Here is a 24,840-nt window from a genome sequence, read left to right as displayed (position 1 = left end):
TCAAACAGGAGGCACATGTTTAGTTTTCACAATTTACTACCTGTCCATCTAGCTCCCTGTCCGTCTGTCACTAGCAATCTTCAGCGTGGGGGCAAATGGCTATCTATAACGTCTTGAATTCCCTCAAATCTTTTCATCTTCTGACATATCTAAGTCATGAGTCCCCAGTCTACCCTGAGGCTTAAACACAAAATGCACAAGAGTTCCAACATCCATTCTCTCACTGAAAGCTGCTAATTGCACCATTCAAGAGTAAAGATGTTACCTAAACAATTATCTTGTTAGCAGTAATAATAGCTACCTTATTAAGCACTTCATACGTGCCAATTCTTACAGCAAAAGATGTCAGAGGGACCTCAGCAAACCCTGCTTCTGTTATCCACCCCCACCCCCCCAGCCCCCCATTTTACAGATAAAACAACGAAGGCTCTACTGAAGGGTTTACTTGAGAGGTGTCAAAGGAAGAAAAGAGTCAGGAAATGTCTCGCTGTTGTTTTCTGCGCGGAGACAAACTCAGGAAGAGTGCCAGGCCACTTTAAGGACAGGGGGCCCGGCTGCTTTTCTGGCTCTCAGACTGAAAGAGAGTTGAGTAAGGAATTTACAGAGCTTAAAAATCTTAGCTGACTCTGAGAGCAGGCAGCCATCATCCATTTGGTAAGAGGAGGGAGACGTACAAGGAGTGGATCTCTTACAGAGCCATACCAGAAAGTTCACCCTCTTTCTCGCCGTCTCCTCCCAGCACTGGTCCTTCCACATCAGCCTGTGGCGTTAGCCTCTTAATCATCCCCTGTCTCCAAGCCATCCTTACATCTTCCATCTACACACTCCTACCTCATCAGTCAGGGGGCAGAGGAGCTATAGAAGGGTATAGAGCACCAGAGTAACAAAAAACCCAGGCTTTAAAATGCTTCAGCATCTCTGCCTGCCACTTGAAGCCCACTGTATTCACTTGCCCACAGGTTCCAATGCAGGCTCAAGTCTCAGAGCTACTCCTGGTACCTTGTGTCGGAGTTGCATTGCTTGAATGCTCATTTTTTTTTTTTACCCCCAGGCTGGTTCCTCTGTCTCAAAATGTGGGTGGAAATAAACATGTCGTCTGTTGGTTTTGCCAGGTATTTTGTCACAGGCACAGGGAAAGTAGCTAGTACAGCCTCGGGTGCCCCGACACTCAAGTTTTTCTACCCGTAGGACAAGACACGCTCCTAGTCTTGAGAATCCTTCATTTTCCAAGACCGGGTCTTGATGATTAAACCCAGGTTGGCCTGGGACTCATGATAGTCCTGTCTCAGCCTCTTGAGTGCTGAAAGTCTAGGTGCACCCAGCCACACCTACTTCCGGAGGGGACTTTAAAGCCGCTGTGCCGTCCACAGCCACACAGGATAGCTGTGACTATTCTAGGTGGTCATCCAAGGCCTCTCAAGGGAAGGGCCCAGACCTCACCCGAGAGAACTTGCAACAAGCCCCGACTTGGCCCACCATAGTGGTGCGTCCCTCGACAGCTGTCTCCTTACTCCTTCTTTTCCAACAGAGGACCCCTGCTTTTGTTGGGGTGACAATTACCCAGCCCTAGAGAATAAACCACCTGTATCAGTCATGAAGATGCCACGCTCCTCTGCAAGAGACTCACTTGGCCAGCTCTCCTTGTAGCTCAGCAGCTGCAGGGACCCACTCTGGACAGATGCATATGGAGAGAAACCAAGCATCTCCTCCCCTGACGGGGGGGGGGTCATTCTGTTTCAAAGATGTGTTTTGTTCACATGTTAGTATACTTTCCCTGCGCCAAACATGTAGTGCCTCTCTATAGCCCCCGGAGATGGTTTCCTGATAGGCCTATAAGGAGTGAGGGAAAACGGTTCCAATTGTTTGGAAGGAAAAAGTATAAAGTGCAGACTGCCGCTCTGGATTTTACAGGCAGCCTCTGAAACATGTCTACAGGACAATGCATAGAAAGCCACCAGGTCAGGGCAGTGGATACGGGGCATTTTATTTGTTTGGTTTTCTTTAAAATAAGGTAAAAAGCAAACCCAGATTCCATCTCAGACCCCGAATTTCTCCCTGGACACACCTCTCGCCTCCCCTGGATGCATATACTTTGGATGCTGTTAATTCAATTCCCAGGTCCGGGGTGGAACAAGTGACTGAGGCAGAGCCAACACTCTATCCTTTAAATACAGAGCCTGGCCCCGGGGAAAACCAGGCCTACGACAGTGTTATTAATACGGGAGAGAAGTTCCCACAGCTTTCACCCCACTGCACCCCACTGAGCCCGAACCTTGGCACAGTGATGATGGAGAGTTAAGCTCCCATGGAAGAGAACAGAGCTGAGACATGGAAGGACACCTGCTGTTAGAGTCCCTGACTTCTTGCAATAAGCTTTGCCTGCCTAGAGACTGCTGGAACTTCCGCTGGACTTTCGGTTGAGGGAGTCAGTACATCTGTTTATTAAAGTAGCCCAGGTGGCACTTTTTATTGCTTATAACCGGAAGAGGCGCAGTGATAGCAGGCCTCCTCCAGACTCCCAGTGCCGAGGTCGTCAGAGAGACAGATGTGCAGGCTGCATCCAGGCGCTCTGGCTGCCCCCCCAGGTGGCTTCGTTTCCCAACACAATATGAATAGAAGTAAAAAAAAAAAAAAAAAGTGTTGCTTCCAGTGAGATACTAAGACCTGGCACAGTTTACCTTCCACTCTGTTCCTGATGGCAATGACTCCATACGGAAGATGATGTGGGACCAAGACGCCTGCAGACCTTTAATGCATGTATAGCATGAGGGAGAAGCAAACACTCATTAGAGGCATCAAGAGGTCATTTGTTACAGCATCGCACCTTATCCTGTCCTTAGAGACGTACTCAAAGTCCTTATTTTTTTTTATCCTCCTTCCTCCTGCCTTTTCTCTTTTCTATCTCCATCTTCCTTATCCTCCCTCCCCTCCCCCACCCCTCTTCCTCTCCCCTCCCCTCCTTGCTCTGCCTCTTATAATCATCTCTTAACTTCTTTCTGTCAACAGATCATTAAAAGTCTTCTCTGATTGCTCATCCCCTGCATTCCCAGCAATATCCAGGCAGACATTGGCAGGAGATAGCCAGCCTGCCCCGGCAAAGTTGTACCCCTGGCATCCTCGCTGGTGCCAATCAATTACAGCTGTCAGTCATTCCGTCTCCCCAGCACTAGTCCCGGCAGGCCAACTTCCCAATCAGATTACTACGCTCACAGGGTTCCAAGTTCTGGAATAAAACCCTCTTCAGAAATTCCTATTCGTTATAAAAAAGAAATCCGCAGGATTCTGAAGTTTGTAGAGTGGTATTAACAGCACACTGTTCTTCTAAGACAGAACACCAGCCGTGGAAAGTCGCTCAGCTTTAGCTGTTAATGAGCCGGTTCTGGAGCTGAAGCCAGTGACCCACAAGTTCCTGTACCTCGAGCTGCATCTAAGATGCTGGCCCATGGTTTTGGAAAACACTAAGTGCTTTTGAAATAAATAAATGAAATAAAAAAGTAAAAACAAATCATCGCTGAAGCTCAGATTACTTCATCAGCACTCTATAGGACATTTGTAAGTACGGGGCTGGGGTCTCAAAGCATGTCCTCGGTGGCAGTGGCAGGAACTGCAGGGACCATCTCTGCCACATACCTTCCACATTCAGCTCCAGCTAATTGTTACATTTAGGAATGTGGACACAATGTTGCCAGCCACCCCACTCCCCCTATCCCTCCCACCCCCCACCCCACCCAACCCCCATCACACACCACACACCCCCTCCCCACCCCACCCCATCCCCAAGGGAAAATTGGAATCTATATACATTTCCAATTAGGTCATATTTTCCCTAAATCACCATGAGCTTAGTTGTTCTGGTTTGGATACAATGTGCCCCTCCCCCAAAGGCTCACATAGTGAAGGTTGATCCCTGGCTTCCAGCTGGCTCTGTTTGCAGAGGCTGTGGAAACTCTGGGGGGAACCTGGGGGAAAGGAGGATGCTGCAAGCAGGTCCTTGGGCTTTCCTTCCCCCTTTCCTAGTATAGTCTCTGCTTCTGGCACAGGGCAGCAGAGAAGCTCCCAGGCCGAATACTTCTCAGTCACATGTTCCCACAGGCAGGATGGTCCGCCCAAGCACACAGGGCCAAGGAAACAGGGACTGAAACTCTCTGAAACTTGCCTTTCCTCACTTTAGTTGCTGCCCTCAGGTATCTCAGCCTGGTGATAAGAAAGGTGGTCCATACAATCACAGCTCCAGACAAGCACTTAACCTCACAACACACAGCTACTTTCTGTCTCCTCCCATCCTGCACCAGCTGCCTCCAAGAAAGCAAAGCTGGAAAAGATGAAATAAAGCATCTCGCCCCACGACACATTTTGAAACTTGAACCAGCAGTCAGTAGGCGTCTCCTCATAGCTCCCATAGGTGATGTGTAGGCTAAGCGTGTGTGCGAAGGACTCACACTACCATTTCTATGGTATAGGGTAACCATGGGAATAAGCTTCAAGCCAGGGGACTACCTTTCCCCTTGTTCCTTCCATATGATTCCTGTGACCGGGTGATGAGGATGGAGCCTGCTGATGTAGCTCCGTGGTAGAGCTCTTGCCTGACGTGTTCATGACCCTGAGTTCAATCTTTAGCACTGAATGAGGATTGGGAGAGCTGGAGGGAGAGGACGGAGAGGAAGGGAGGATGAAGGGGGGGGGGAAACAACAAGAAGTGATGTTATTCTCTTCCATTGCTAGCACTCTCCGCCCACACCTTGCTATCACCAAGTCCTGCCATCTTGGAAACCACAAAGGGACAAAACCTAAGGACCACAAGCTGGGACACACCTGGCTCCCTGAGTCTTCACTTGGAAGATGAATTCCCTCCTCAGAAGTTCCATTTCCGGCTCGTCGTGAAAGACAGACAGATTTCCACTGTGGATGAGCTGTTAAACATGCTGTTCTTTGGTTCTTACAACAACTAGCAGCATCTTAACCGATACAAACAGCAGTGTGATATGGAAAACCCACCCCTCCCGTAGGCAGGAGGGGCTTGTCACGAGCCACCATTCCCTCAGATCTGGTGGGCCTCGGATGAGAACAGGCCTCTGATCGGGTTTAGGTTCGAGTAATGGGGTGAGGTGACCCTGAGTGTCACCATGTTTGCACACCACCCCACGCTTGGCTTTCAGAGTGGGGTTTATTCATTCTTCAGCGAGTACCCCATTATTTAGCCCTTGGAGAGAGGCAACAGAGCAAGTGCTTGGCCTGTGGAGGCCACACACCCTCCACCAAGATAGGAGTCAACACGTTTGGGAACATCAAAGACAGTTCAATGTCTTTAGCATAAGGAGATTAACATGCACAAAGGTTTGCCCTTCAGCCTGTTCCTGGGGTTCGCAAATATAGCCAGAAGGGACAATTAACATCACCCAACTGCCCTGGGGTCTTCTGGCATTTTGTATTAGATTTTCCTTTTTCTATTTTTTTGGTTTTGTTTTGTTTTTAGACAGTGCCTCGCTGCTTAGTCCAGGCTGGCCTACAAATGGTGCTCCTCCTTCCTCAGCTTTCTTTTCTTTTCTTTTCTTTTCTATTATTTATTTATTTATTTATTTATTCATTCATTCACTTTACGTCCCAATCATAGCCTGCCCCCTCCTCTCCTCCGGGTCTCACCCTCCCTCCCTCTTCCCCTTGTCCCCCTCTCCTCCCCTACCTAGCACCATCAGGCTGCATCAGGACCGAGGGCATCCTCTTCCGCAGCAGCGGCCTGGCAACTGTCTCCGCTTTCCAAGTGCTGGGACCACAGGTATGAACCTCCATGCTCAGGAGGGTTCACGTTGGATGTCCTTTGGAGCCTTCTTATCAATTTGGGGTGTAGGAGGTAAGCAGTGATGGTCTTAGTTTTGAGCAAGAGCCCTGGACACACAGGGAGTCACATGCACTGGGCACGGGTACTGGGTAGAAGTCCAGGGGGGAGGAGATTACGCTTCTCTGTGCTAGGCACTGCTACTCAGAGCAGAGGGGGAGGAAGAGAGCTTCCTACACCCACCGTCAGCACCCTCCTACACTGGCCTAGAGGAGGGCGAAGCACAGGCTTGTCTGCAACAAGAGGCCAAGAGCTCCTCACCACATGCCAAGTACCAGCAACAGAGGCAGTGGGTAGGGACCAAAATCCCTCCCAGCTGTTGGAAGCCGTAGCCTATGGAGAGATAATTGGCAATTAGTTAAACAGCTCCTGTTTAGAACAGGCCTCCTCCCCACCCTCCAAGACAGCTGTGTTTAAAAGGGGCTGGGACTTCTGAATATGAAATCCAACCTTCCAGTCCATGAAGCCCCCATAGGACTTGGGGACCTGATGAGGTAAGGAACAGAAAACTGTCCAGAGAGTGGAAACCTCTTTCAAAAACCCCTGCTTCTCGTGTGTCTCACAGGGGTCAAGAGCACACACACTCTGTGGGTAGACGACCCCAGGTGTGAGCACCTTCTTTGCCACGGATCAGCTGCAGGGGACTTCGGCACGTGGCTTTGACTCTCTGTGAGTCTTTGTGCGGATGGAAAAACCAATGCTGTGAAGATTTGATGAGGTAGAGGATAGGGCTGGGCCACAGTGTCCTGGGGGTGTTGCTTCTTAGAGAGTCGAGGTGTAGTTGCGCTCAGATCCCCTATGCTTGGCTCGCATGGCCTTTCACAGTTTAGCTCCAGCCTACTGCTTCAAACTGGCCCTCGTTCTGTATGCCCTGTGTTCTAACTGCCAAAACAAAACGAAGCAAAACAAAACAAACAAACAAAAACAACCAACCAACCAAGAGTGAAACCCCAAAACAGCAAACAAAAAACCCTGATGGCCTGGGGCCTCTGGTTTCCAATGTTCAAAATGAGCCCCATGAACCAGCTCCTCCCTTGCATGCCTGCCAGCCGCTATAGGCTAAGCCTTGGAAGACCCACCTCCAGTACCATTGGTCTACAGTCCCCTCAGCTAGGACATCTCCACTTGTAGGTCTTCCTGGTACCCTCCAGATCAGGCCATAATGCAACCAGGAGAACTTCCGGGGAATACTTGCATTTCCTGTTGTCAAACAGCTCCAGAGTCGTACCCAGGCATCCCTTTTTTGTTCAACCTGAACCATGGTTTGGAAAGATAGAAAGAGTCCTGTGGGGGCTCGGGTGGGGGCGGGTGGAGGAGGGAGTGAGAGGGATAGAGTGGGGGGGGTGTGTGACAAGATGCATTCCCAGCTTCTTTCACTGTCAATAGTCCTAATCCTGTAGCCACTTGTGGGACACTTGCCTGGCATGGATAACTGCTGCCCCCTGCAGGCAGGGCAGCCATTAGAGGTGTCTAGACCGCTCAAGCAAAGTAGCTGACTGAGCCCCAAGTCCCTGTTCTCAGTTCTCCTCCTATCCCCTGCACCAGCCCCACCTGTTCCTCTTCCTTATCTTTTTTTTTTTTTTTTGAGTAGCTGTTGTGTGTTATGTTAACCTACCTTATGTTAGAGTTTTCAATTATCAATGTTCAGAGTCATCTTCCTATCCCCTGCTAGACTGAGATCCTTGAACACCAAGCTCCTATTGATCTGTAAAACCCAGGCGAGGGGGCTGGTCCAAAATCTGGGTCTTTCATGCATAGGAATGATCCTCTCAAGAGCTGTGGGTGAGTGACTGGCTGAAAGAAGGGATGGACATGTGTGTGCGTTTAGCATCATCGATCGTGTGCCGGCCAGGGTAGGCAGTGATTCTAGACCTTAGTCCACTTATAAAATGAAGGAGTCGGGGTGAGTGTTCCATGTGCTTGGTCTCAGCCCAAGCCTGGTGACGTTTCCTTTCTAGGAGGGAGGGGTACCCTTCACCAGCTCTGAGTCCTGGGTGCCTTGAGGGCCAAGGCAGGTACCAGGCATGGCTCATAGCAAAGCTCAGCACAGGGAGCTCAGAGAAGATTGACAAAGCTGTCGATTGCTCAAAGAGCTGCCCTAGCACTTGTCGGAAGCCTGACGGACAAGCAGAGGTCGCCCTAGCAGCGTCATGAGAGCGCCTGCCTTCTCTGGTGAGGCTCATTCCATAGGGTGCAAAGAGAGTGTGTGGGTTTTTTTCCTAGTTTGTCTTCTATTGCTGTGATCGATAAACACCACAGCCAAAGCAACTTGTGTGGGAGAGGGTTTCTTTCATCTTACAGCTTCTAGTCCACTGAAGGAAGCTGATGCAGGAACCTGGAGGCAGGAACCTGGAGGCAGGAACAGAAGCAGAGACCATGGAGGGACAAACATTGCCTACTGGCTTTCTCCCTGTGGTGGCTTGGAAGAGACTGGCCCCCAAAGGCTCAGATGTTTAAATATTTGGTTCTGGGTTGGTGGGACTGTTTGGGGGAGAATTAGGGGGTATGGGTTTGTTGGAGGAGATGTGTCACTGGGGGTGGTCTTTGAGGTTTCTAAAGAATCTCACCATTCCCAGTGTCCTCTCTGCTTCCTACTTGTGGATCAAGATGTGGTCTCTCAGCGTTTGCTGCCACTGTGTCTTTACCATCATAGACCCTAACCATGTGTGGGCATGAGCCCAGATTAAACACTCCCGTTTAGAAGTTCCCTTGATCATGGTGTCTTATCATAGCAATAGAAAAGAAATTAAGATACTCCTCAAAGCTTTCTCAGGCTGCTTTACTCAACTCAGGACCACATGTCCAGGGAGGGGTGGCACTGCCCACAGTGGTCTGGGTTCTTCCACATCAATACTAGTCATGAAAATGTCCCCTCTTCCTGCCAAATTGCCTACATGTCAGTGTCATGGAGTTATCCTCTCAGCCGAGGATCCCTTTTTCCAGATACCTCTAGTTTGTGTCTCCTTTACAACAAAACTAACCAGCACAATGTATCTGTTTGTTTGTTTTTGTTTCTTTTACCCATGACTTCATATATTACAATCCACCCAAAAATTATTTATTTATTTTATTATTTGTGTGAGTTTGTGTATGTGTGCATGTGTGCGCGTGTGTGTACATGCATGTGTGTGCATGTGCACATGCACGCTTGTGTGTGCATGTGTGTGTGTGTGTGTGTGTGTGTGTGTGTGTGTGTGTGTATGTACACCTCCGGCCACTTTACATGTGGTGCTCTAAAGAAAACTCGAAGGAATCAGGTTCTCTCTGTCCACCATGAGGGGTTAGGGTTGGCTCGTTTAATGCTGAGCCATCTCACTTGCTTTTTCCACCCTTTGCCTAGAGACAGGATCTCTCAGTGAATCTGGAGCTCAAGGCTTAGCTAACCTGGTTCCCAGCGAGCCTGCCTGCATCCTTCCAGCACTGGAATTACAGGTGGCCTTCTCCATGTCTGCCTTTTTACATGGGTGCTGGGGAGCCGATCTCAGCAAGCACTCTGTCCTGCTCCCACCCCAGTCCCTTTCCAGCCATTAATAGGACTTCTAAAGCAGTAGCACCAATAGTTGCACCAGCTGGTTCCATGTACAGTTAGAGTTTCAAAGAACTTCTGTGGATATTGCCTGCTCTTCTTTATATGGTGGTAGTGGGGATTGAACCCAGGAACTCATGAGTTCTAGTAAGTGTTCTATTACTGAGTTCTATTCCTTTACCCCAGGCCTCACTATCTACTTCCACATTGAAAATTTCTCCATTTCTCACTTGTCCTCCTTGTTTCCTTCATGAAGTATATAAGGTATAAATCACCTCAAGTCCATTTCACAGAGTAGGAAACTGAGGTCCCAGTGCAAGAAAAGGTTGGCTTCAGGATGCACTGCAAGGCAGAGGCAATACTTGGGACAACTGGCCCCCAGATATCGTTCTTTATTTCAGTGCTTTTTCTTTTTCAGGGAATACAAACCAACCACCGACTACCAATTTGATGCCCACAGAGAGGCGATGCCACTGGGTATCGAGACAGGGTGATAGGGGGCAGTACAGGGGAGAGGGCTGATAAGACAGGTGTGGGGAGATCCTGAGAAGCATGGCAGTGGGGAAAGTGACTGCTGACAAGGGCGCAAAGACCCGGGGACAGATTTTTCAGAGCATCCAAGAATAGAAGGAGCACCCTGAGAGGCCTGAGCCCAGTTCCCTCACCTTCAGCTACTCCTCACCCCCCAGCTGCTCCTCACCTCCAGCTACTCCACCTGAAACAACTGATTTCACTTCTTTGACTCCAGTGGGCTTGTCTGTAAGTAGGGACTGAGCTTGTCTGATCCAGTAAGATTGCCGTGAATATGACAGAGACTGGCCACAGTGCGGGGGACACGGAGCAGCCACTTTGATACATTTAAGGGAGGAGAGCAGCTTGTCTTGTCACACAGTGAATGAGGGACAGAGACTGTCCTGTAGGCCTCAGATCTTTCCTTTTTCTTTCTTTTCAGTGCTGGGTATGGAACCCAGGCCATCCACCAGCCAGGCAAGTAAATGCTCTGCATCCTGGCTCCAGCCTCCTGCACCCTGTTTTGCACCCGCATCACTCAGGGGGCAGTATTCCGGGGTCTCCTAATTGAGAAGCCCAACTCCCTAGCAAACCAAAGCTGTGTCCACAGTCATTGTCACTCACAGTAAACCTCAGCAAAGGGCCTGTCAGCCTCAGAGGAGACCCAACAGGAGATAACCTCATGTCGCTCTTCCTCTCCTCCTCAGCTCCTAGGCTGAGGGTGAGCTCTGGTGAACCCTCGCCCCAAGGAGAAGCCACCAGGACCAGAGATCACAGGCTGCAGCTTAGTGCTCTCGGCTCCAGACCATCCCCGGTAGATATCTCTCTTAGACATTCATAGTTGGCATCTCTGCCCCCTTCCTAAGCCTTCTGGCCCCAGCTCCATGTTTTTACCACGGTTCAACAGCATCCCTGCATCTGAGGCTAAGAAAAGCCAACCATCGTAGAGCCATCAACAAACGCAGTAGAAATTAGAGACAGAGGGAGAGAGAGGCAGATGCATAATTTATGGCATGGTGGTGTGTGAGTGACAGGCAGCAGCGGGAAGCCTCAGCACCTTATCGATCCTTTCAAAAAACCCGAGAAAGGGCCGTGCTGGGGGCCAGGGCAGGCTTGGAAGGGGCAGGTGGGGGCAAGGCCATTAAGGACATAGTGCGACCAGGCCAGCTGCCCGGGTGGGTTGGGGGCTCGGGCAGGTGGGGCATAGATGCATGCCTCCGATCGATGACACCATGTCAAAACATAAAATGCGTGCTTTGGCTCTTAAGCCAAATGTGCGTAAGATTTTTAAAAGCATTGATTCAGAATGGATCAATGGAAATCCTGGCATATTTTTTTTTCCCCCTGTGCAAAAAGGGAGTTGATCACACTTCTCAGCAAAGCGACCTGCAGGGGCAGCAAGGATAACTGTTCTGTAAGTGCTGCGTTCCCTTCTGTCTAGAGAAAAGGGCCAGGAGCCCGCCTACGGCCTTGCTGTCCAGGTGGAGGCCACCAGCTAAGAGCTGGGGCTCCCTGGTCCATCCATGTGGACAGTCACACACCATGTCTCCAGGGTGCTCTCACAGGCGTCCAAGTCCAATAGCATTCTGTTCAGTTCTTAAGCAAGTGCTGCCGGCTCTACCTTCAAAGCACATTCAGGATGCCACAGTTTCCATTCCCATTTTAATATTGCTGTTGCCTCCGGCCCGGCTCACCCTTCCTGACCTGTTGCCTCAGCCTCCATCAGAGCTCCTACTCTTTCTGTTTGTTCACAGAGTGGTGCTGTCCCAGTGGCTAGCCTGGTAACCCATGCCCCTGGACATTCCATGGCCCTAGGGCATTCTCCTCCTCCCATTCTTACTGTTGTTTGGAGTATTCCTGTAGGTTTGTCTTTTACCACCTGCAGTTTGAGGTCCCAACAGGGCAGAGACTCATTTGCCTTGCCCATTGTCGTGTTTACAGACGTTAGAATAGGAGGCTAAAGAGATAGTTCAGTTAGTAAAGTGTTTATCTTGCAAAAGCAAGGACTTGAGTTCAATTCCCAGAATATACACTATTTTTTTTTAAAGCTAGGCATGGTAGTTTACACTTGTATTCTTAGCTGGGGAGGTAGGGACTGGTAGATCCCTGGGTCTTGCTGGACAACCATTTACAAGTCAATAACAGACTCTGCCAAAAAAAAAAAAGTGTACTGTTTCCATCCTGAGGAACAATATGGATTATTTTCTATTCTCAACATATAGTTACACACACACACACACACACACACACACACACACACACACATACACACACACACACCCCTTATAATGGAGCTTGATGTACAGTGCATGTTTTTCCAAGGAAGGACAAGAGAAATAGGAGAGAGGAAAAGTGGAAGGGATAGAGGAAGGAAGCCACACCCAAACAGGCTTAGCATCACACAGTGAAGGCTCCCACAGTGCCCTAGCTCTCAAATATAGAAAGCAAAGAATGTCTGCAGAGCACCCCTCCTGAGGGTTCTTCCTGGGAGCTCCGAGGCAGGCTGCACACTCATGAAGGGCAGCTGCTCCTTCTTGGGGGGAAAAGGGCCATCTGTGTTTCTGCCTGGTCCCCATGAACCTATGCACCTTCTCCAGCCTCATTTCTGTTCAAGGCTGATAGACAGGGCGTGGCCAGGCTGAATCCAGGGCACACAGGGGACAGAGGTGTAAGGGTAAGGCTTTGCTGGAGAGTCCAAGGAGGCCTTGGTTCTTCATCATCACAGTTGCTGTATGTGCTCTTGTGTGTGTGTGTGTGTGTGTGTGTGTGTGTGTGTGTGTGCATGTGCAGATTACATTATAGCCTGTTGCTACTTCTCCCATGCCCTTCCTGTAGCCACATGTCATTTTTTACTGCCTTCTGTCTTAAGCCTTTCCCTGAGAAGGATGGTCACACACTAAGATAGAGGTGGATAGAGAGAGGGAGGAGGAGAGGAATGGGGAGGGGAAGGGAAGAGGAGAGAGGAAGGGAGGGAGGGAAGGAGGGAAGGAGGAAGGGAGAGAGAGGGGGGGGGAGGCAGGGCACATCCATGGGATGAGAAGTCACCCTATCCAGAAGACGTGTGACTGAGCCTGGTCCCTCTTCTCTCCTTGACCCTCTGCTGACTGCATCCTAGGAAGCAAAGGGCCTAGAATCATCTTATTTGGCCAGGGCTCAAGAAGACAATTATTTAATTATTTCCCTAAATCATTTTCTTTCAAGAAGCCAGTCTTATTCCGTTTGTTATTTATTGAACCACTCAGTCACCAGCTGGGCAGGGGAGGCACACTGGGACAAGCAGGGCCTGGGAGTGGAGACCGGTGTGCTCAGCATTCTGCCCGCTTCTCAAATATATTTTTTTTCTTTCCCAATTGCTTCAATATGCCTCTCTTTCCATCCCTCCCCTCCTCTCCACTTAGGCTTCTTCTGTTTTAACTCTCTTTTGGCTTCCTCTGATTGGTCCCAGCACTGGCTCCCAAAGGTGACCCCCCCTCCCCCGTATGCTTTCTGACAGTGGGATCAGCACTGCCCACAGCAAGGTACCCACTCCCTACATGATCAGCATCTGCAGTTGGGCACCCTGGGGTGTTCACTAATGAGACCCTTTCTCACACAACTCAGGCTCAGGATGGAGGGTGGAGCTAGGAGGAAGGGGAAGTAGGGAGCAGGCCTCTTGTTCCAAGTTCTCAGTGTCCCAGAAGCACCAATCAACACTCAGCTTTCTGTGTTGTTCAGGGTCCCTAAGGCTCATGTTTCTCCAGATACGCCCCTCTACACTAGAGTCTATTGCACCTTGTTCCCTTGTCTGGGGCCCCTCAGGTCTGGAGAAGGCTCTTGGCCAGCAGAGAGGCAGCAAAGCCCAAGAACCCAGGAGCCAGACTACACCATTTACTAACTACCCTATCTTCAGCCAAATAACCCTTTTGGGTCAGGTTTTCTCCCTGCCCCTGGGGAGCAATGCCACCCCCTTCACATGTTTATGTAAGCGTTAGTGCTTACATAGCACCAGGGGCAGTTTAACATGCATTTGTCGTCCTTTTCACATCTACACTCTTGGGTTGTACCTGGGTTATACCCTCTACCAGAGCAAGCCGGTCAGGCACCAAACACAAGGCTCATAAGGATCACTTCACGTCTTCAGGGTGCAGGGGCAGGGGTGTCGTTGCAGGGGCAGGACCCAGAGAAAGAAGGGAAGAAAGGGAAGCATTGTCTGGCCTGAAGCAGATGCCCGTGGACTGTCAATGGGTACCTGATGCTGGCTGGCCCTTCCCACTTCAACTGGTGTGTCTTCTAATTATTTAGTACTTTATTTTAAAATCTGACTTAAAGCCAGCCAGGACTATGACCCAGGTCTCCAGCCTAAGATGCATCTATTCTGGTCTTAGGGCTTGAATTAATTTGGTCATAGTTTAGAGGCTTGGCCTCCCTTTGGAGGATCCTTTCTAGACAGCCTGTGGTTTAGGAACTACTATTTCATAACACCTGTCCATCCAGCAAGCATTTATCAGGCATGCAGGATGACTGGTGCTGGACAGCGTCATCAGTGACACTCACAAAAGATGACCCTATTCTTGTGACAGAGAGAAGCATATAAATAAATAATAAATACATGTTGGATGATTTTACATATCTATAAGTGCCATAGGAAAAGTGGATACATAGGATACTAAGGAGATGCCCCTCTTAGTTGTTCAGGGAAAGCTTATGTGAGAACAACATCTAAATTTCCACTTGGTTGTTGTAGTTGGGCAGGAAGAATGTTCTAGAGTGCTTCAGGCTGAAGGTCAGCAAGTGCCTGAAGAGGAAAGGAAGCACAAAGAGGAGGCCAGAGTGTATGGAGTCCAGACACAGCCGAGTGACCGGAGACAGATATGCAGTGGGGGCTGGGTCTCTCAAAGCTTTGTGGAAAAGCCACGGAAAGGCCCTAAGGTTGGATTCTAAGGGTGTGGGGAGCCATTTCTGACCATGAGGTTATTCCTTTCCTTGCATCTCTCAGCCGTGGCCACTGCTGGGATTAGGTCCTCCCAGAGAACAGAAACAAGTAACCTAGCCTGGTCTGCTTCTTCTCTGCTAGGGTGGTGTCAAAATTGAAGGTGGATACTGCCTGTCTCCAGCCACTGTCTACTGAAGGGCACCCGACTGGTCTGGACCTGTCTAGCAGAGAGGAGCGTGGGGCTTTGGACATTCCACTCCACCAAGTGAGGCTCCGATTTCTTCCCTTTCCAAAGGCCCAGGCTTTAGCTCCAACTTTCTTCTTACTTAGGGATTCTTCCTACAAATCCGTAGGTGACACTTTTCTAGAGATCGGACAGCCAGGCTGCTCTAAACAGAGGGAGGGCCCATTTTCTGAGGCCCAATGCTCCTTATCTTTGTTCTCATTCTGGGTCTACAGACTACAGGGATTTCTCGGAGACTCAGCTGAAATGTCACATTATCATGAATACAGATCTGGGGTAGGGCTCTCTGCCATGGTTCTTTCTCTCCCATCTCTCATTACTATGCATATTATCTAGTTAATGGAATGATTCCTGTTGTGTAATTCTCTCGCCAAAGTAGGCTATAAGTTCCCTGAAGTTGGAGGCTTTAAACTTTTTTTTTTCATGGTTTACCCCTCAGTACCTAACAGAGTGCCTGGAATAGAGCTAACACTCACTAATCCACTAACTGATGATTGGCTGGATGGGTGTGTGTGTAGATGAGTAAGTAGTTGCGATGCATGAATAATGGGTAGGTAGGTGTATGGATGTGTGGATGGGTAGGTAGGTGTATGGATGGGTGGATGGGTAGGTAAGTGGATGGATATGTGGATGGGTAGGTAAGTGGATGGATGTGTGGATGGGTAGGTAGGTGTATGGATGTGTGGATGGGTAGGTAAGCAGATGGATGGGTGGATGGGTAGGTAGGTGCATGGATGTGTGGATGGGTAGGTAAGCAGATGGATGTGTGGATGGGTAGGTAGGTGTATGGATGTGTGGATGGGTAGGTAGGTTTATGGATGTGTGGATGGGTAGGTAGGTGTATGGATGTGTGGATGGGTAGGTAGGTGCATGGATGTGTGGATGGGTAGGTAGGTGTATGGATGTGTGGATGGGTAGGTAGGTGTATGGATGTGTGGATGGGTAGGTAGGTGTATGGATGTGTGGATGGGTAGGTAAGCAGATGGATGTGTGGATGGGTAGGTAGGTGTATGGATGTGTGGATGGGTAGGTAGGTGTATGGATGTGTGGATGGGTAGATAGGTGTATGGATGGGTGGATGGGTAGGTAAGCAGATGGATGTGTGGATGGGTAGGTAGGTGTATGGATGTGTGGATGGGTAGGTAGGTGTATGGATGTGTGGATGGGTAGGTAGGTAAGCAGATGGATGGGTGGATGGGTAGGTAGGTGTATGGATGTGTGGATGGGTAGGTAGGTAAGCAGATGGATGTGTGGATGGGTAGGTAGGTGTATGGATGGGTGGATGGGTAGGTAGGTGTATGGATGGGTGGATGGGTAGGTAAGCAGATGGATGTGTGGATGGGTAGGTAGGTGTATGGATGTGTGGATGGGTAGGTAGGTGTATGGATGTGTGGATGGGTAGGTAGGTAAGCAGATGGATGGGTGGATGGGTAGGTAGGTGTATGGATGGGTGGATGGGTAGGTAAGTGGATGGATATGTGGATGGGTAGGTAAGTGGATGGATGTGTGGATGGGTAGGTAGGTGTATGGATGTGTGGATGGGTAGGTAAGCAGATGGATGGGTGGATGGGTAGGTAGGTGCATGGATGTGTGGATGGGTAGGTAAGCAGATGGATGTGTGGATGGGTAGGTAGGTGTATGGATGTGTGGATGGGTAGGTAGGTGTATGAATGTGTGGATGGGTAGGTAGGTGTATGGATGTGTGGATGGGTAGGTAGGTAAGCAGATGGATGTGTGGATGGGTAGGTAGGTGCATGGATGTGTGGATGGGTAGGTAGGTGTATGGATGTGTGGATGGGTAGGTAAGTGGATGGATGTGTGGATGGGTAGGTAGGTGTATGGATGTGTGGATGGGTAGGTAGGTGTATGGATGGGTGGATGGGTAGGTAAGTGGATGGATGTGTGGATGGGTAGGTAAGCAGATGGATGGGTGGATGGGTAGGTAGATGCATGGATGTGTGGATGGGTAGGTAGGTGCATGGATGTGTGGATGGGTAGGTAGGTGTATGGATGTGTGGATGGGTAGGTAAGTGTATGGATGTGTGGATGGGTAGGTAAGCAGATGGATGGGTGGATGGGTAGGTAGGTGTATGGATGTGTGGATGGGTAGGTAAGTGTATGGATGTGTGGATGGGTAGGTAAGCAGATGGATGGGTGGATGGGTAGGTAGGTGTATGGATGTGTGGATGGGTAGGTAGGTGCATGGATGTGTGGATGGGTAGGTAGGTGTATGGATGTGTGGATGGGTAGGTAAGTGTATGGATGTGTGGATGGGTAGGTAAGCAGATGGATGGGTGGATGGGTAGGTAGGTGTATGGATGTGTGGATGGGTAGGTAAGTGTATGGATGTGTGGATGGGTAGGTAAGCAGATGGATGGGTGGATGGGTAGGTAGGTGTATGGATGTGTGGATGGGTAGGTAGGTGCATGGATGTGTGGATGGGTAGGTAGGTGTATGGATGTGTGGATGGGTAGGTAGGTGCATGGATGTGTGGATGGGTAGATGGGTGGATGGTTGGCTCAGGAGCAAATGGATAAGTAGATGATGGAGCTGAGGCCCAAATCTAGGCTGACTCAAAATGCCATGCTTTCTCCCTCTCCCTCTATTCTGAGATTGCCAGCCCGGTAGTAAAGTAGATTATATCTTGGCAAGTGCCTCGTAGACTAAGGAGGTCAAAGCCAAGATCAGTGGGGAAAGATCAGAAGAAGCGAGAGATCCAGATGTGCAAATTCCCTTCATCAAAGCAGATGTGACCCCAGGAATCCATGCTAGGCAGAACCATCACATCTGATTGCTCGTTTCCATTAGAGGAATTGCGGCAGGTACAGAAGTGGGGAGATTATCCCAAGAATTAAGATATGAGAAGGACATTAGATCACTAAACTCCAATTAGGGAAATTAAACTGTGCACACTCCCTTCCTGATGCAGTATTGGGAGCTTGCATTAGCTCTGGGCTCCGGTTCTAATAAAATTAGAGAGTAACACTTTAATTGAATTGTGCCTAAAAGGATCATGCTGACAAAGGTGATTGCATCTGGCTGGGATGCACACTTTCTCTAGCAATCATTAAATCCAGTGAGATGTCAGTCCTGGGATCCTGACGGGTCTCTGAAACAATCTGTGAACTGTGCTGAATCTTGGAATCTAATCAATTTGGAACCGCCTCATTAGGGCTGGGTGCTAACGGGTGCTTAAAAATCAAAGCGAATGACTGCACATCATGGCTGACTAGCTAATCAGATCGATGTTACATGGCTGGGTTGTGCTGCAGCAATTCATTTCCCCTTTGAGAAGCTGCTGCCACCTGTAACTTAGGGATAGAGGTTCATGAGCCTGATGCAGGCAGCTCCAATGTCCAGGATTTTCTCAAAACCCAGGGTTGCAGTCACCTCACCTGATGGGGGTAAGTAAGGTCAGCCCTTTGACTCCTCCCAACAGTCCACCAATTTTCCAAGCCTACAGCTAGGTTTTGAGTTCAAGGCTGGGTTGCACAAATGAGGAAATGGAGGCTCAGAGACTAGTAGCACGTTTCCTAAGATCACACAGCAAATGATTGACAAAGTTAGAACCCAACCATTTTTTTAAAACCCCTTTTCAAAATTTTATTAGTATATATGAATTATATGTAATAAGGGCTTTTATTATAACATGTTCATCATGTTTGTACATAAAATTTATTTTGATAATATTCACTCCCATTTCCCTTTTTGTCCCCCTTACTCTTGCAGATCAAATTTGATCTTTTTTGATATCACATTGTTTCCTTCTTTCTTTCTTTCCTTCCTTCTCTCCCCCCTCCCTTTCTTTCTTCTCTCCCTCCTTTCTCCCTCTTCCCTTTAGTTCTCCCCTCCTTTCTCTTTGACATGATCTGACAGGTTGTCCTAGGCATTCAATAGGTAGCCCAGACAAGCCTTGAAATCATGGTGTCCCCTGCTTCAGCCGACTGGGTGCTGGGATGAAAAGGTGTGCATAGATTCTCTAGTAAAACTTGTAATAAAAATTCACAACAGTGATTATTAAATTGGTTTATTTATATGTGGGAAGTGGGGATTCCTGAGTATGCCTGGATGCGTGCACGTGCTTGTACATCTATAGAACTTAGAAAACAACCTTAGGCGTCATTCCTCAGGAGCTGTCTATTCTGCTATCTGTGTATCTATGTATCTATCTATGTATCCATCCATCCATCCATCCATCCATCCATCCATCCATCCATCATCTATTATCTTTCTATCCCTATCATCTATATATTGTCTATTTTTATCATCTATCTATATCTCTATCATCTACTTATTATCTATCTATCTATTATCTGTCTATTATCTATTATCTACCTATATCTATCTATCTATCTATCTATCTATCTATCTATCTATCTATCTATCTTCTATTATCTTTCTCTCTATTATCTCTCATCTATTATCTTTCTATCTCTTATCAGCTACCTATCACCTATCTATCTGTCTATCTCTATCATCTATCAATCATCTATATCTATCTATATCTCTATCATCTACCTATCATTTATCTATCTGTCTATCCATCTATGTCTCTCTACAGAACCCTGTCTGCCCTGGCTCTTACTATGTAACTAGGCTGGCCTCGAAGTCACAGAGATCCTTCTCCTCTGTCTCCCTAGTGCTGGGATAAAAGTGCCCCACTATGCCTAGTTTACCTACTTTACTTTTTGAAATACAGTCTCTCACTGGGGCTTGGGGATTGGGGCTTAGGTTGGCTTATCAGTGAGCCCAAGGGATCTCCCTGTCTCTGCCTCTCCAGCTCCTCACCCTCATGTGTGGCTAGAGGTGCTGGGCCTTGAACTCAGGTCCTCATGCCTGCATGGCAAGCAGTTTAGATTGGCTACCTCTGGAGTCTCTAATTAGATTTCATGTTAATATTTTAACTAATAATAAACATCAACACCATCATCATTACTATAATACTGACAGCCTATACTAAAATAAATCATATTAGGAATGTAATACATTTAATCCCCTCAACGTCCCTAGAGGTTGTTCTGTGATTGTTGTGGTAGGCCTTAGCAGTTCACCACACATTTCTGAGTTTTGGAGGTACTTTTCCTCTTGTCACTTTGCAGTTGCTTGCCTACTTCCCCAATGGCTGGCAAGTAGAAGGATCATGTGCAATCTACATGCCAGGCCATTTAGTGGCTAGTTACACCTTTGCCATGCAGCCTGTCAGCCAGCAAGACTGGAGTCAGCGGTTGCTCTGAATACAGGACTCGGAGCAAGACAGGTTAGATCTGGAGTGTCTCCTGAAATCCAGAGTGTTAAAGAAAGGCGTGGGGGTGCTGGAGACTTTAGGGACTGGAGTCTGCCGTGCCAGCTAGTCATGGGGGGGGTCTTGAAGGGGATGGTGGGGTACATGTGTGCGGAGGACAGAGGGCAATGCCGCCTCTCTTCCTTGATCTCTCTCCTACGTATTTATTGAGGAAGGGTCTCTCACTGAACCTGGAGCTCCCCAATTTGGCTAGTCGAGTTAGCCTTCTGGCCACAGGGATTCCCTGTCTCTGCAGAGCTCCCAAGTACTGGGTCATAGGCTCGCTGCTAAGTCTGCGTGACTTTTATGTGGGCACGTGGATCCGAGCTCTGTCCTTCTCATGCTTTCAGACATACCTATTGTCCACCTAGCCATCTCCCATCCAGTCCTCTGTGTTATTTGTGGTTTTGTTTGCTTGTTTTTGTTTTTAAGAGTGAAGGAAAGCTTGCTGGACATAGAATTCCTTAACTCACCTACAGTGGCTAGGCAGTACAAGTAAGCAATGAAGACCAGTGAGTCTGTGCTTCTAAGGACTGTTGAAATGTAGAGACTGTTTGCTATTCCATTAGAGCCTAGCTTACCCTGGCTAAGGAAGTCATAAGCCCATTTTACAGATGAGGAAACCAGACCCACGGTGGCTAAGACACATGCAGGCATTGCCAGTCAGTGTCAATCCCACACACATCTTACCTCTGAGGAAGTCACACAGGACAGTGAGTGCCAAGATCGGCTCTGCCTAGCCTTGGATCACCTGTTTGTTCTGCCACTTAGCTTCTGCCTGGGCAGGGATATTTTAAAAATAAGATATGTTTCTTTTTTGGCACAGTGTTTTGCTATGTAGTCCAGGCAGGCCTCAAACTCACCATCCAGAGTCCTTATCTTCCCGAGTCCTGGGATTAGAGGCGTGGCTTAAGAGGTTCCTTATAAAGACATCTTCAGGACCACTGGCTTCCTGAAGAAGCTCTTCTGCCATCGCCAGGAATCTATATTATCAAGCAGATGCTTCATGAGGTCCCAGTGTCACCAAGAGTGCCGGTTCTCTGTTGGAGAGATGCCAGGCTCAGTGACAACCAGGCAGGGGGCTACAAATTTAAAGTCTCTTCTGCCTATGGATAAGGAAGACTACAGTTATGCTCTCTGAAGCAAGGGCTTTGTGGACCCTCTGAAGTGTGTGGGCTATTTCCAGTTCCAAGAGCAGCATGTGGGCTATTTCCAGTTCCAAGAGCAGCATTAAGGGTAGGGCTGCAAAGAGGGAACCAGAGCCCCCAGACCTAGAAGGAAGTGAAGGAGAAAGTTTGCAAGGATTGTATATACTTCAGGAAATGTATACCCTTTGCCAGAGGTATCTTAGTCAGTTAAGACAGTAATTGCAGCCCTGCCTCGCAAAGAGAGGGCAGGCTGGCAGGGCCTGCTATTACCAAGTTCTCTGAGGCACAACAGCTTGTTTACTGGAGGGATAGGAACTTCACAGAGATTGTCTGGTGGCTCCAGAGCAAAGCCCGCTGCCCTGCTCCCTGCTCCCTGCTTGATTTTTGGGTCCAAGTCTGGTCATCAATCCTAAAACTCAATCAGAGGGGTACCTTTGCCAGGATGCTCAGGGGAGCAGCTGCTAGTGGGCAGACGGCTGCCTGGGTGTCTGTCACTGGCCCTAGAGAAAGAGGTGCTGCCCTAGCCAGGCTGCTCTATTAGAAGGCATTTGAGACCCAAGCACAAGAAATCTGTGTGGGCTGATGTGAGAGCTATAGTCCATCTGCCGTGGCATCCTAGGAAGTTTCTTCTCATAGTTAATCTCCAGGCTTCCCATTTTAAAATATAAGGGTCCTACCAGCTGGGTTTTTCTCTAATTTAGTGTATTTATCCTACTCCTTTGAAGGGTGAATAGTGTGGGTTTCTTGTGGGTGGTGTGCTTTGAAACAAATTAGTTTTAACGTTACTTGAATGCTTATATGTATGTTGCAAACACAGTAAGCAATGGTAGCTCCTTTAAAGAGAAAAACTTTGAAAGAATGCAAGGTGACTTATTGTCTTCCACAGAGGAAAAGTGAATAATGATAGAAGACCTATAATATCAAATAAAATGAGAGCACTTGTCCTGAAGAGCCTGGTGAGGTGTTGCTGCTGGTATAGATATCGATTCTCTGCAGACCACTGCTCCCAGATGACACCCCAGATGCTGTTAACTAACTCAAGTGAAGGGGGGACATATCTGCTAGCCTCCCCTAAAAGGTTTCTCTATAATCTCTCTTCTTCTTTTCTCTGTCATATGCTTCCAATCAGAATCTTGTTAGAGTGTATCTTATTGGTAGATTCAAATCATGTAACTTTTTTTCTCTAGCTGCAAGAGAGTCTGAAAAAAAAAACCCAAATGCTTGCCATTTCCTCTTTCTCCATAAGGAAGTTGAGCTTAATTCATAAGGCAAACATAACTGGTTAGAGGAAGAGAGTTCAAAGCGGGATAACAAACAATTGCCAAGTGTCTTCTACAATGACAAGCCCAAGATTTATACATCAAAATTAAAGATAGTGACACACAAATTTTTTAAAAAAGATAAATGATATTTGTTCTGACAAAGTCAAGTTACCACCCTGAAGAAGCATTTCTTGCTGACTGCCAAACCACTGGCCTTTTGATTTCTGGGAACATCCCACAGGACGCTTTCCTATTGTTCTAATTATCACTAAGACATCCTTTCATAGTGACATGTGTTGTTTTTTTCTTTGCCCACAACCCCCCAGGGATTACACTTGCACGCCAACAGTAAGACCACTGCACAGAAGCTATGGCACTCTGTTTCATGGCGTTTGCCTTGTGGCCCAGAGGACTCCAAGAACAGCGATGGATGTGAGAACTCTCATCTCCCCAATATTCCACGATGTAAGGGATTCTCTCAGTGCTCCCCCTTGAAGATGAGTCCCACCTAACCTGGTGACGGTTCCAATGCTGTCGCCCCTTCAGGATTCCATGGACAAGGAACTGGATTTCCTCTGTCTCCTTAAAGCCGGACACACTGTTGTAAATTGCCTGGGCATTAAGAGTATGTCGGTTCTGGGTGGATGCATTTCAGAGTTCATCATGACTGCCCATGTCCCTTCACTCTGTCATGATGACTAATGCAAGTCCAGGTGGCCTGTTTCAGCTTCTGGGAATGAGATGTCGTGGAGCAGAGCCCGTGCCAATGTGCTGCAATATGAAGATAAAACAACATGTATGCCAATAAATCTCCCATTTACAACTCCTGAGACGTGGAAGCTGTTTGTTACACAGCATGATCTCATCTGTCCTGATATTTCAGTGAGTTAGTGTCTTAGCTTTCTATTGCTGTGATAAAGACCACGACCAAAACCAACTTGTTTAGGAGAGAGTTAATTTCACTTCCATTTCCACCCCACAGTTCATCATCCAGGGAAGTTAAGGCAGGAACATGGAGGCAGGAAATTAAGCAGAGGCCATGGCTTGCTCCTCTTGGGTTGTTTAGCTTTTTTTCTTATAGGACCACCAGTCCAGGAGCAGCACTGCCCACAGGGAGCTGGACCCTCCCACATCAATCATTAATCAAAACAAAATGCACCATAAGCTTACCCACAGGCCAGTTTGGCATGGCACTTTCTCAGTAGAGGTTCCCTCTTTCAAAACGTTTCTATCTTATGGTAGGTTGATATTAAACTAGCTGTGCCAGAGGGGTTAAAAAATCACTGTTGCTTCAGACATTCAGCTCATATCCTAGGCCAAGTTCTTCCAAATTCTGTGTTTCCCAGCAGTTCCTGGAGCAGAGAAGACAAAGCTGTGGCTTCTGAAACCAAGAGCCAAGTAAATCCTTATTTTTTAATTTGATCTGCTCAGGTGTTTTGTCACAGCAACAGAAGACTGACTAACATGGTTGCTGGACATCACTCTATGTCAAGAAAAGTTGTGAAAGTCTTCCAAACAGGCAGCAAACAGCCTTGGTGGGTGTCTTGTCTAGTCCATCTTTATAGACTATTTTCATATTTTCTGGTATTTGAGAGATTTTACAACCCTCCAGAAAGTTGCAGAAGCCATAATAATCCAACAGTTCTCATCCGTAGCAACACAAATAGTTTTGTGGACAGGAATTCAGTTCAATAACTAATTGATTACTAATCTATTTGCGGCTTCTTTTCAGCTCTCTTAATTAATTTGTGTCCTTAGAATTTTTTTGTGTGTGCAGATCATAGTATCTGACTGGTTCCCACATTAATTAGTAGGTTCAATGAAATCTATCTTTGTTTTCTTTTGTATCACTGTGTATTGCACACAATGTCTTGGGTACGCTAGGTAAGCAATCTTCCAGCGACCTCTGAACAAAACCTTTGACACACATTCATCTTATATTTGTGTGTAGCTCATGATTGTATTATTTATATATACTTTTAAAATCCTTTATTAACTAAGTCACCAGAGGGAGAAGCAACGCATGGGTATGCATCATGCTCTCCTACCCTGTTGGCACCTTCCACCCATTTGAGCCAGACTCAGATTTGATGCTAAGACTTGTTGTTTTTGTCCATTGTGCCT

The 24,840-nt window shown here is 47.9% G+C and overlaps 1 protein-coding gene and 1 long non-coding RNA gene across 2 annotated transcripts in view; one reads left to right on the top strand and one right to left on the bottom strand.

The window, feature by feature from the left end:
- IRX5 (iroquois homeobox 5) overlaps window positions 1-23,544 on the top strand; it is a 39,682-nt gene extending 16,138 nt beyond the window's left edge. Inside the window, exon 5 of the mRNA XM_084756995.1 lies at window positions 23,043-23,544. Within this exon, the coding sequence (XP_084613121.1) occupies window positions 23,043-23,211 (169 nt within the window). The 3' untranslated portion in view covers window positions 23,212-23,544. The remainder of the gene's footprint in view (window positions 1-23,042) is intronic.
- On the bottom strand, window positions 1,873-6,318 carry LOC311583421. The gene is made up of 3 exons (XR_014774500.1): window positions 5,681-6,318; window positions 4,498-4,639; window positions 1,873-2,746 (listed from the first exon to the last, which is right to left on the bottom strand). It is a non-coding gene; the product is annotated as an uncharacterized lncRNA (long non-coding RNA).
- Window positions 23,545-24,840: the final 1,296 nt, after the last annotated feature.

Source organism: Acomys minous, assembly GCF_964271855.1.
Source record: "Acomys minous genome assembly, chromosome: 14".
NCBI lineage: Eukaryota > Metazoa > Chordata > Mammalia > Rodentia > Muridae > Acomys > Acomys minous.
Note: the sequence above shows the minus strand (reverse complement) of the source record. Positions and strands in the feature narration are given on the sequence as shown.